At 42.4% G+C, this 12782-nt stretch overlaps 1 protein-coding gene across 3 annotated transcripts in view; it reads right to left on the bottom strand.

The window, feature by feature from the left end:
- The window catches only part of FBF1 (Fas binding factor 1), an 86405-nt gene extending 74286 nt beyond the window's left edge, over nt 1-12119 (bottom strand). For 2 of the 3 annotated variants that reach the window (XM_073587910.1, XM_073587911.1), the window contains exons 1-6: nt 11899-12119; nt 11798-11819; nt 10390-10431; nt 8450-8537; nt 1232-1286; nt 18-68 (exon numbers count right to left, since the gene is read on the bottom strand). In XM_073587910.1, the coding sequence (XP_073444011.1) occupies nt 18-68; nt 1232-1286; nt 8450-8537; nt 10390-10431; nt 11798-11819; nt 11899-11901 (261 nt within the window). In that variant the 5' untranslated portion in view covers nt 11902-12119. The remainder of the gene's footprint in view (nt 1-17; nt 69-1231; nt 1287-8449; nt 8538-10389; nt 10432-11797; nt 11820-11898) is intronic. The other variant, XM_073587912.1, reaches the window with a different exon arrangement.
- Between the last annotated feature and the right edge of the window lie 663 nt (nt 12120-12782).

Genomic DNA, 12782 nt, shown 5'->3' with positions numbered 1-12782 from the left:
GAAGAAATGACACTTACCTTCAAGTTTTCAAGCAGAGCTTGGGCATCACCTTCAGAGACATCGGACTCCTGTATACAGATTACATAAAAATATTATAAATCTACGAGGAAGAGGCAAATGTTTATCATCTGCTCTTGTACATTGAGCAGTACTATAAAACATGATGGTACTTTCACTGGGAGAACTGATCAGGGCGTTCCAGCTCCTTGACATTTGCATTTTCATTACTCGGCTGGCCAGTCAAACAAAGAAATTGGAAAGAACAAAGTACAAGTAAATAGGGGATAAGAACCTGGGACACAAAACCCACATGAAAAGGAATCAAACACTAAATTAAGGAGTGAAAGAAGAAGTAAAATACCTAAAGTCAATAAGGCCTTATATTGACTGAAGAAAATGATAAAAAAAGAAAGCATTCATCAGGTTTATGGCTACCTAAGAAAAGATGCTTCTGAAAAGTTATATTATCCATGATGTAAAGATTTTCACAACTGTACTGCACAAGCTACCTATCGGCTTTCCTGACTTATCTGTTTCAGTAAAAGTTCGAGACCACCCTTTCATTTATTTTATTTCCAAGGAATAGTGAAGTGTCTTTCATGACTTCAGTGGTGCACATAATGCCCTCTGTTACTTCCAAAGGATCTTAAAGAGTTATTCCAGTGAATAAAACTATCGTATATCTACAGGATCGGGGATTGGGGGTACATTCACCGACCAACAGAATGGGACTTCTGTCCGATCATGGCAGTACAATTACAAACTACATCGCACCTTAGAAGGGTTCTCCCCCAGCACAGTTTGGTTAAACAACAAACTGGACTTTACTCACCCTCCCGGGGTCCAGAGCTTAGTCTCTGCTGTCGCTGCCGGTTTCTTTGATTGGCTGCAGCGGTGACAGAGATGCAGCCAATCGGTGAGCTCAGTGGTTCCACGCATCCACACAAGCTGAACTCACCGATTGATTGCAGCGATGTCGAAGTGACGTCAACACTGCAGACAATAAAAAACACGCAGAGACGCAGTACTGGAACTTGGGAGGGTGGGTAAGGAACAGTTTGCTTTTTCTAAACAAAGTGCGCCCGGGGAAAGGGGTTTTAGGAAATTGAAAAGGCCCTATATTCAAAAGTGCAAAAGCAAAGGTGAAGTAAAAGCCGCCTCTACTTTTGGCAATAAGGAGGATGGATTAGGATGACTCCATTTCTTGACCTCGTTCAGAAACAACCATTACCTCTGCTGCTTCTTTGGCAAGTTGATTGTAGAAGTCATCATCATCAAACAGTGACCTGATTCAAAGAACATAAAATATTCAGAAGCGAGAAGATATTTTATATGTTACTGTGTTCTTTTAATGCACTTTATCATACCCTAACCTTAATGGGAACACCAATACCACTTATCTCGAGACATCTGCTGTCAAGGACAAGTTACCCTGGAGATAAGTACTATCTGAAGGGTCTCAGAGCCACGTACCCCCTATTTCTAATAAAATAAACGTGCAGACCCACTTGATCCATTAGAAGACAACTGTCTCCCTCAAAAAGTGTATGTCATGTGTATGGACAAATTAAATGTAACCTACCACCAGAGTATCACTATTGTTCTTACTTTATAAATAGCCTAAATATACTAAACTATTGAAGCAAAGTTTAGTATGCTCTTCATCTATTATCCAAAAAGGTTGGCTTGACTCCAAAGTCAGTGTCGATGTTTTTGTCATGCCCATGTTTTCCATAAAACTGTCGATGAACACAGAATTGCTTACATCTGAATAATGAAATCTCCTATTGTACAGCACTTTTTTGTCACAGCCACAAGATCTCAGATCTTTTTTTTCCTTCATTATACACCTGAGATTTATAAGAAAGTACAGTATGTGGTCAGTGCTGGACAAGATGACAACAGCTGCGCCAACTTCAGAGCTCAGTCGGCCTATTTGCAAAGTAGGGGAAGGGTACAAGACATGTAAAAATAGTTGTAAAAGATTATACAACACAGACCCAATAAAAGTTCATTTTCAATGTCTTTACAAAAAAGCAGATTAAGTATACAATAACTGTAGATAAAAAAAAAGTCATGGACTATCTAAATGCTATGTACTGATCTAATCTGGTGAAGCGAAGATTTTGATCAAAGCGTATAAGCCCACTATCACATCATGGTCACAACTGTATAGGTCTCTACTCCACTGAGTGTAGTGCTGTGTGGTGGCCACCAGGTAATGCCACCTTTGGCTCTGGGCCACACCACTCCACAAAACATCACCCCACAGGGACAGATGCTTTACGCCTTAGTGACCACCAATATGTCTTTTTACTGACCTGCGATAGAAGAGACTAGCAGGTCCAGAAAGGTGACAATCCTGTAGATGTCAGCTGTACATTATAGCTGAGAACTTGCTGCATCAGCCGTGATCAGTGTTGGCACTGACTATGGTCATTTAACCCCTTAAATGTTACTGTCAATAGTGACTTTGGCATCTTGATGGTTAACAGAGTGTGGGGTTCCCTCTTTGACGCCATAGGCATCCTGAGATCTTGATCGTGTGGTCCTGCTATTTGCCATGGCAGTTCACTGCCAAATAACGGCCTTAGTGTCTGATGGCTATAGGGATCTGTTCAAATGTTATCCAAAGTTAGGTGGCAAACTTTTTCATTCCTGTCATGCTACTTTGCATTAATTCCTGGAAAGCACCTGAAGGGTTAATGAGCTACCCGAAAGCAATTTTGAATAGTTGAGGGGTTTTCAAATGTTATCACTTTTGAGGTTTTCCAATATATAGGACCCCCAAAGTCACTTAAAAACTCAACAGGTCCCTTAAAAAAATGTTTTGTAAAATTCCTTTAAAAAATGAAAAATTACTGCTACATTTTTAGGTTATGTGCCCACGTATGCAGAAAATCTCTGCTTCAGAAACGGACTCCTTCCCAGAAAACGCGCGTTTTATTTCCGCGCGTTTTTGATGCGTTTTTTTCCGCGCGTCTTCTGGACTTATAGGCAATAGCTAAAAACACGGACTTTTCCGCAAAATTAATGAGCATGCTGCATTTTTAAGGTTACTTTCACACATCAGTTTTTTGCCGTCAGGCAGGATCCGGCTATTTTTAGAAAAAACGGATCCGGCATAAATTTTGGGGAACTGTAGAAACGGATCCGTTTTTCTGCTGGATCCGTCTAGCAGGTTATATCTGTTTCCTGGGGGCTGGCCAATTGGATCTGAGCATGCGCAGACTTAAAAAAAAACGGATCCGGTGGCTGGATCCGTCTTTTTCTGGATCCGGCGCATTCCGGCGCCCATAGACTTTCATTGTGGCAAAAAGCCGGAATGAGACAAGTAGCCGGATCCGGCAAAAAACGGATGAAACGCAATGCCATCCGGCGCTAATGCAAGTCAATGGGGAAAAACTGGATCCGGCATTGCATTTCGCCGGATCCGGTTTTACAAAAAAAAGCCGGATCGCGCCTGACGGCGAAAAACTGATGTGTGAAAGAGGCCTAACTGCTAAGCGTTTCCTATGAGGAAAAAAAACGCATCCATTGGCACAAAAAGGCCAAAATGCATTAAAATGAATGGGATGCTTATTTTAAACGTTTTTGAAGTGGTTTGACCCCGAAAAACGCTTCAAGAATGCTTAAAAAACCTTACGTGGGCACACAGCCTTAAACCTTCTAAAATTCTAACAAAATAAAACAACATTTTACAAATAGTGCTTATGTAAAGCAGGCATGAGGGAAATGTTATTTATTAATGTTTCGCTATGGTATGACTATCTGGATTAAAAGGAGAAAATTGCAATTTTTTTTACATTTTTTGTCAAATTTCTGATATTTTTATAAATAAATGCAAAACATCAACCTAAGTTTATCACTATCATAAAGTATAATGTGTCATGAAAAAAAAACAATCTCAAAATCACTGGGCTATGTTGAAGCATTTCAGATTTCTTACTACAGAAAGTGACGACACTGGTCAGATTTAAAAAAATTGGTTCGGTCACTAAGGGGTTAATTAAAAAATATTATTCCCATATCCAAGATGCTATCCCAACATGTAGTAGGTGTAATAAAAATAATATTTAGTAAATGCCTCCATTTAGAAATGTAGTATAGTTCTTCTGATTTGCTAGGTCTCTTTCCTCATGTTTTTAGGCACTGCAGTAGCTTAGTGGTCATAGCCATGGATACCTATCAACTAGGTAACTGTTACTATACGAGTGGTTGTAACCATGGATTCCTAAGCTACTGCAATAAGTGCACATGAGTAAAGAGACACAGTGAATCAGAAGAACTATACTAAATTTCTAACTGGAGGAATTTGCTATGCTAATAGTATTATCATTATTACACCTACTACATATTAGGATAGCATCTTGGAAATGGGAATACCCCTTTAAATATATAAATAAGTAAAATATATAAAATAAATATAGTAACCGTTTGGGAGACATAGGCATTTTTAATTGTTTTGCATAAATTTTTTTCTACTTATGTTCCAAGTGCTATAACTTTTGCAGGACGAGATGTTAAATGACTTCAGTTCATATTAACATATTGAAAAAATGGGGGGAAAATCCAAATGGGATGAAATTTAAAATAAAAACAGTAAGTACGCCATTGTTTTTCGGGCTTCGTTTTTACGACTTTTCCTTCTTGGTAAAAAAAAGACCTGGCGACTCTGTTCCATGAGTCAGTAGGGTTATGTTGGTACTAAATTTATTATGTTTTTTTACTAGTCAAAAGACAAACAAAAAACTTGCAAAAGAGTTTGGCTTTAGTCATATTATTCCGAGAGCCATAACTATTTTATTTCATGGTCGAAAGCATTTTAGGAAGCCTTCTTTTTCTGGGGTGAGCTACATCTTTTATTACTAATGTTTTGGAATCCATACGGCGTTTCTGAACCCCCATTTCCAACCTCTTAAGTGACACAATTTAAGAGGTGAGACTGTTGAAATCGGAACTAGCTCCAGCTACATCATTTAGTATTGGGTGCTACAATGGCTTGCGTAAGTATTCAACAACTCCCTCACAACCTGGAATTTCCCTGTTTTCAGCGTTTCCATCAGTTCATTTAAGGAACATGCCTACAAGAGTGAACAATTGGTTTTCTTTTTATTGTGAAGCAAACAACAAATACAACAAAATAACTGAAAACATCAGTGTGCATAACTATTTACCCCCTAAAGTCAGTACTTTGTAGAGCCCCTTTCATGGCAATTACAGCTGCAAATCGCTTCGGATAAGTCTCTATGAGTTTTCCACTGGGATTTTTGCCCACTCCACAAGGCAAAACTGTTCCAGTTCCTTCAAGTTAGATGGTTTCCTCCTTTAATCTTCAAGTCTGACCACAGATTCTCCACTGGATTAAGGTCTAGGCTTTGACTAGGCCACTCCAAAACATTTACACATTTCCCCTTAAACCACTCAAGTGTTGCTTTAGCAGTATTCTTTGGATCATTGTCTTGGTGGAAGGTGAACCTCTGTCCCAGTGTCAAATCACTGACAAACAGATTTTGCACACGAAATAATATCCCTGTATTTTGTAACATCCATCTTCCTCTTGACCCAGACCATTTTCTCTGACCCTGCTGACGAAAAACATCCACACAGCATGCTGCCACCACCGTGTTTCATTGTGGGAATGGTGTTTGTTTTGGCGCCAAACACAGCTTTTACCTTGATGGCCAATAAGTTCAATTTTTGTTTTATCTGACCACAACACCTTCCTCCATTAATTTGGAGAATCTCCCAGATGTTACATAGGCTGAAAAAAAGACCTAGGTTCATCAAGTTCAACCTTTCTCTAACAACTGAACATTTTTTTGGCAAACTCAAAATGAGCCTTACACACAAAAATTGTAAGTAAAGGCTTTTTTTCTACCCACTCTTCCATAAAGGCCACCTCTATGGAGTATACGGTGTTATGAATGGGCACCGAGGAGGATAGCAGGCCCAAGCTAAGCCACAGAAAACCAGAGAGGTTGGTAACTAAGCGGATGCAGACCTGTTGTGAGTTCATTTTCTGCTCCACCAGTTGTGAGTTCTCCTTCCAGGCTCCCTCTGGTGGTAACAGGAGGTAGTGAGGCTGATTTAATCAGTAGAGATCTGCCACCTGATAATGAGGATGACGATTGGACCTCAGGAATCTCAGACTGGATATAAGACAGCCGACGCCCTATTCTGGTGCTGGTGATTCCTTCTGGCGTTTCAGATCTTGGTTTTCAGCTCTGTTCCAGTCATATCAAGCTAAGTTTTTCTGCTAATGTTCACACTTGATTTTTTTGGTCTATTCAGTTTTTTGTGTGGTCAGCCAACCCCGGCTGGGGCTGTGCTGAATTTCCCCTCTTATTTATCTGTATTTGCCAATTTGTTTTTTGTCCCTTATTAGATTGGCCTCTTTTTGCTCTGTCTCAGAATATTTCAGAGTGCTGATATAGTGGGAGAAGTCTAGTGACTTCAGGGTTAATTTTTCTATCAGAAGTGTTGGACATTATTTTTGTAGGGTTTTTGGCAGATTGCAGGCAGTGTCTTTCCTTTCCTATTCTTTCTAGTTACTTTGGGCCCCATCGTTTGCTCAGCCTATTTTCCTGCCTGTGTTTGTGCTTTCATCTTGTTTCAGTGTCAATACATGTGTGGGGGCTGTCTTTCCTTTGGGGTCTGCTCTGGGGCAGTTAGTTTTCCCCTTTTCTTGCTTTAGGCTTATTTAGTCCTTTAGTCCTCCGGCTGTGACGAAGCGTCTAGGATCATCGTACGTACGCTCCACGGCTGCTGCTAGTTGTGTGGTTAGGATCAGGGATCTGCAATCTGCATAGTTACCAACCTCTCTGGTTTTCTGTGACTTAGCTTGTTTTTGGTTTTTCCTCCTCGGTGACCATTCATGACACAGACCCCTGATCCTGTCCACACAACTAGCAGTAGCCGTGGAGCGTGCCTACGATGATCCTAGACGCCTCGACACAGCCGGAGAGCTAACTAAGCCTAAAGCAAGAAAGGGGAAATCTAAACTGCCCCGGAGCAGACCCCAAAGGAATAGATAGCCCCCAAACATATATTGTCTGTGAGACAAGAGGAAAACACAAACGCCGGCAGGAAAATAGACTAAGCAAACGATGGGGCCCACACTGCCTAGACAGGACAAGACAGGAAAGACACTGTCTGCAATCACGCAAAAAACCCTGCAAAAAGTCCAACACGTCTGATGCACAAAAACACTGAAGTCGCACGACTTCGCCCCCACTATATCAGTACTCTGGTATATTCTGAAAGCAAAGCAAAAAGAGACCAATATAACAGGGGACAAAACAAACTGGAACATGCAGTAACATATGGGCGGTGATTCAGTGCAGCCCCAGCTGGAGCTGGCTGACCCGCACAAAGCAGAGATAAACAAAACCTGATCAAATGCAAACAGAATAACAAATGAACCACTTAGCGGAACATGCAGGGAAAGAGCAGGATACTTCAGACTTCAGCAGGAACAGGAAGAAAATCACCAGCAGGGATAGAGGGAGTCAGCTGTCTTAAATCCCAATCAGAAACCCCCGATCTCCAATCGTCTTCCTCATTATCAGGTGGCAAGCCTCTGTCAATCAGATCAGCTCCACTACCTTCAGTAACCACCAGAGGGAGTCCAGAAAGAGAACTCGCAACCCCTCTGTCAATCTGACCAGCTCCACTACCTTCAGTAATCACCAGAGGGAAGCCAGAGAGAGAATTCACAACAGTACGGCTTAGTGTGGTCGTCTGGACAGATACTCCAGTCTCTGCTTGGGAACTCTGCATCTCCTTCAGAGTTACCTTTTGGTCTCTGTGTTGTCTCTCTGATTAATGCCCTCCTTGCCCAGGCTGAGTTTTGGTGGGTGGCCCTCTTTCGGCAGGTTTGTTGTAGTACCTTGTTCTTTCCATTTAATGATAATGGATTTGATGGTGCAGCGGGGGAACATCAGAGATTGGGATTTTATTGTGACACTTATATTGCACACGTGGACTTCCTTTCACTAAGCATGTGACTTATGAAGGAAATTGATTGCACCAGAATTTTTTTAGAGGCTTCATAGAAGAAGGGTTGAATACATATGCACATGCCACTTTTTAGTTATTTGATCCTATAAATTTAATTTATGACTATATTTTTCGCACTTCACCAACTTAGACTCTTAAGTGCTGATGCATCACACAGAAATCAGATCACAAAAATATTTAAACACAGGTTGTAATGTAACAAAATAGGGGGGGGGAGTGGGCGTGTGAATACTTCCGCAAGCAACTGTAGCTGTATAGCAGAGCAGATACCCACACTGTATGAAGCAGGCTCCCATTCCAAATATGCAGTGAGCACATTTATCATACATGGGTAGTGGATGTTCCAAATAGGTTACAGAAATATTCATTTGCTTGACCCCTGACTCGGATTGTTTCCATTTCTAAACAGTAGCTATAAGTCACTCACTTTTTGGCGGTGCTGGATAAAATACTAGACCGATTTCTGTTTGTAGAAGTCAAAGATGGCGCTTTTCGTGGTCTTGGTGGAGATGGATCTGAAATCGCACAAATAAATACAGCTTTGCCTACTTCACCACAAACATTAATTATACACAAAACCTCATGTATTATTTCATGAAAGAATTTGAATTGGATTCTTTTGTTGGGAATAGATTATTTTAATCAATGGGCTTTCATGACATCTACCAATTCACTCTCTACAGCTGCTCTATAATGTAGGTAATAAGAGGAGATTCCTAAACTAGGGAAAAGGGTTTTTTTAACCATACAACCCCTCAATCATAATGTATGGCATATTTTAATATTACCGTATATATCTGTTGACACCCTATTGATTTGGCCGCCTGCAGGCGAAGCTAAAATTGTGGTATTAATGCCCCTTGCATGTGACCTCTGTGTGTCCCTATGGAGAGAGAACTCACAACAATGCCATATTTTTTCAGATTGGCACAAGCAACTTTTATAAAACACTGAGGCTACTTGAAAGTTGTGCTCATGCCACTGCCATACTATAACTTAGAGAACCTGTCACATGAAAAAACTCTATTATACTGCAGATATGGGGTTAATCTGCAGGATAATAGCCCCGCTGCCAGGAGGAAACTTTATTCCTCCCGGTAACATTCAGGTTTCAATCACAGGGGCAGCACTGGCACGGGTTGAATCAACACTATGTGTTTAGTGAGTGGTGGTTGTAACCACACCCCCTCAGTGACTGACAGCCAGCCCTAATGCAGAGCCGGCTGTCAGTCAGAGCTGGGGGCGTGGTTACAGTCACCACTCTCTACGCAGAGCTGTGACCGAATCCTCCTGGCAGCAGGGGTGTAGTTGACGGCGCCAGTCATGTTCAGAACGCTGTTAACAGGCTGGTTGACCCCATATCTGCAGGTTCCCTTTAAAAGGCTAAGTACACTTTTTTAAGTTGAGTATTTACTTTCTAAATGCCACCTTCTCTCACTGTTAGGCAGCATTCACATGTATGATTTTCAGGTTCTGTGTAAGAAGGGTGATTTCCTCACCAGTGATGGTCTCCTGACCCAAGCAGAACAGAGTTATATATGCGTATGAGCTCAGTCCATGCACCTTGGCCAGTACTCGGACTCCGAAACATGAAAGTATGGATCAAGCCTTATAGATGGTAGCTAAAAAGGGGTTGCTCCTCCCTGCACAGCAATGGTCTCACACCGCCATTATACGACTCCAACTTCTGACTAACCAAAAGTCAGAGGTTACAGTCACAAGCGCTCAGTGGAAGTCTATGAGAGCCCCGTTCTGGCCCTCATACACTTACAATGAGTTGTGACTTTTGGGTCACGCCAGTAAACACTGTACCCACCCGGCAGGTCACAAACTTCTGGAGACTTGTCAGGAGCGCCGAGAATAGATGAAGATGGTGGCTGGTAAGTATGAGGCTCAGGGTCCCATTTCACTTAGTGACGCACCAGCGATCCCGACAACGATGCTACCTGTAGGGATCGCTGGTGCGTCGCTAAATGATCGCTAGTAAGCTGCCAAACAGGCAGATCTCACCAGCGACGCAGCAAGGATCCAGCGATCAAACACAGCGATGCATGCTGGCCAGCGGGACGCCGATGACAAAAAAATGGCCCAGGACATTCCTGCACGATCAGCGATATCCAGCGGGGGGACCGGGCGCTGCTGCGTGTCACATGTGGCGAGATCGCTGTTGCGTCACAAAATCGGTGACGCATTAGCGATCTCGCTATGTGAGACGGGGCCTTAAGGGCAGGGAATTTAAGATCAGAAGCACCACTCCGGCACTGCAATAAAAAAACCAATGGAGTGGTGCTTTAACTAAAAAGTAAAAGTAGCTAACACTGTCCATTTGTGGAGCTCTAGCCTCATGTTTCTTAGCAGTCAACTCACCATCATCACCAAGAAGGTCTCCAAGGACATCATCAATAGAATCTAAAAAGTGATAGGAATAATTGCCTCTTCTTGCAAATAACATGAGATTCATAAATGTTTATACAGAAAATTATAAAATGAAAATGTTAAAATCAAAACATGAAAATAAATCAGAATGTAATCACACATTTAAACATTCTAAACCATACATTCAATTTTCGTTTTTGTGTTTGCAATTTTCCACTTCTCCAAGAGTGATAATTTTCTATATTTTTATGTCGATGTAACTACATGATGGCTTGTTTATTTACGGCCACTGGCAAGCATTTTACTACATACAGGGAACATATGTTACTGACATCTAAAGTGGGGAAAATAATGATCTGATACGCTGTCGATTTTGAGTTATTACCTCATAAAGTGACAGTGGTCAGAATTGTAAAACTGTAAAATTTGGCGCCATCACTAAAACGCGACATACTATATTGTCATAACAAGATACAAAAAAGTAGCGTCAAAAACACATGTAAAAAAAGGCACTCATAAATGCAATGAAAAAATGCAAGTAACCTAATTTACATAAATCTGGAATATTGAAAACTCACCAAAATCTCATTGCGGGAACATAGCCTTACAATGCGTACTGACAGTGCGCTCTCTAGCTGGCTCGTCACATCTAATCAGAGGCGGCGAGGGAGCGCACAGTCACTGTGCATTAAAAAAGAATATCTCACAGTGACAAGATCCCACTGAACAAATGTCGATATTGCCAACCGACGCATGCGCAGTAGAGCAGGGACTAGCCCAGCCCCGGAAACAAACATCACTGGTGATACTTCCTTTCAAGTTGGGGACAGAGGCTGTGACAGTGACTGCAGCCTCTGCCCCTGATGATGTCTCATTTGAGTATCCCCAGCGTGCACGAGTCATCATCAGGTAATAGGTAAAAAAATAAAAAAATAAAGCAATTAGCGAGCGAACGATAGTGACTTTTGAATTAAAGTATATCAGAAAGGAGATTGAATGACATTAAGTAGATATTTAGGATTAAATAAACGTTCGCCTTTGGACCACCCTTTTAAGCATTGCGGCCGAGTGCTTTGCCCAACGAAAAATAAAGGGTTAAGATTTCCTTGCTGAAAAGTCGCAGATTTTACCCTATTACCCAGGCGAAATTCACAGTAAAAATCTGCACCAAAAACAGAGCCGCAGTACCGGGGCCATTTCTGCCGCAGATTTTTCAGAACATCAGTCCCCTGTAAGTTATGCAGTGACCAGTTGTAGAACTACAACTCCAAGCATGCCTCCCTGGCAGATTCATGCTGGGAACTGTAAGGTCCGGAGATTTGGAGAATTACTGCCCCAGTCAGTCCCTAAGTGACAGCAGGAGTAACAGAGGAACACAAGTACACAGTGGTGCACTCACCCTTAGATCCAGACTTGGAAGCCTGAAATACAGAAGGCAGCAGTGAATCCCAGGCGGTCACATGACCATGATGGCTACCACATATTATGGGGCTCACTCACCATCCTGCAGCGCTGGGCCGCCTCATACACGGCTCCTGCTGGGGGGCGTGGGCGCCATAACAAAGCCGCACTCAGCCGCAGCTACACGGCACACCGCACTGTTACCATAGCAGCCGATAGCTTCCAGTCTCCTCCCCTCCCACCATGGCAGTGCGTTATCACGGCCACTCGCATTAACCGCCACTCTACCCGTGTCAGTCCTGCAGTAGAGGTGCTTCCGGTGTGAGCGAACTGCATTATGGGAATTGTAGTTTACTGTTTGCGGCACGGCACTTCTGTCTTATTTAATAAGTGGCCGCGGTTCTATAGTATATGCAAGGGTGAATTTGTCAAGTAGTTTAACAAATAGCTAAGGAAAAACTAATGTAAGGAAAACGTAGCAGTTACCCATTACAGCCAATCAGATGTCTGCTCTCATTTTCCAAAGTCCCTTTTGAAAATGAAAGCATCAGTGTAACTGGTTGCTGTGGGCAACTGCTTATCTTTCCTTGGCAACAGTAACTCTCCACAACTTTAGGAAAATGAAGTGATCTCTCCCAGTTGTGCATAAGGCCCCTTTCACCCGTGTGTTGGTCCCGTCAGTTTACTTCTAAACACCCCGCAAAACGGGGTTCGGACGGATGCGCCGACTGGGCCATTGACTATAATGGTGCGGACAGAGTCACCGTGCGCTCTGTCGTGCATCTACCGGAGGTGGGCACCCAGCTGCAGTCTACTACATCTGTGTCTGCGTCCAGTAGGCGTATACTCTTGAAAATGATGCACCTCAGAGCACAGGTTCACTATCTGCACCATTATAGTCTATGGCCCATCAGTGCATCTGTCCAAATCCCGTTTTGTGGGGATGCAGGCCCCGATGGGGTTAACAAACGTGTGAAAGCACT

The sequence above is a fragment of the Dendrobates tinctorius genome, unplaced genomic scaffold, assembly GCF_039654945.1.
Source record: "Dendrobates tinctorius isolate UK_male_01 unplaced genomic scaffold, ASM3965494v1 ptg000103l, whole genome shotgun sequence".
In the NCBI taxonomy this organism is placed as follows: domain Eukaryota; kingdom Metazoa; phylum Chordata; class Amphibia; order Anura; family Dendrobatidae; genus Dendrobates; species Dendrobates tinctorius.
The sequence above is the reverse complement of the archived record's forward strand: the minus strand, read 5'-3'. Positions and strand labels throughout refer to the sequence as shown.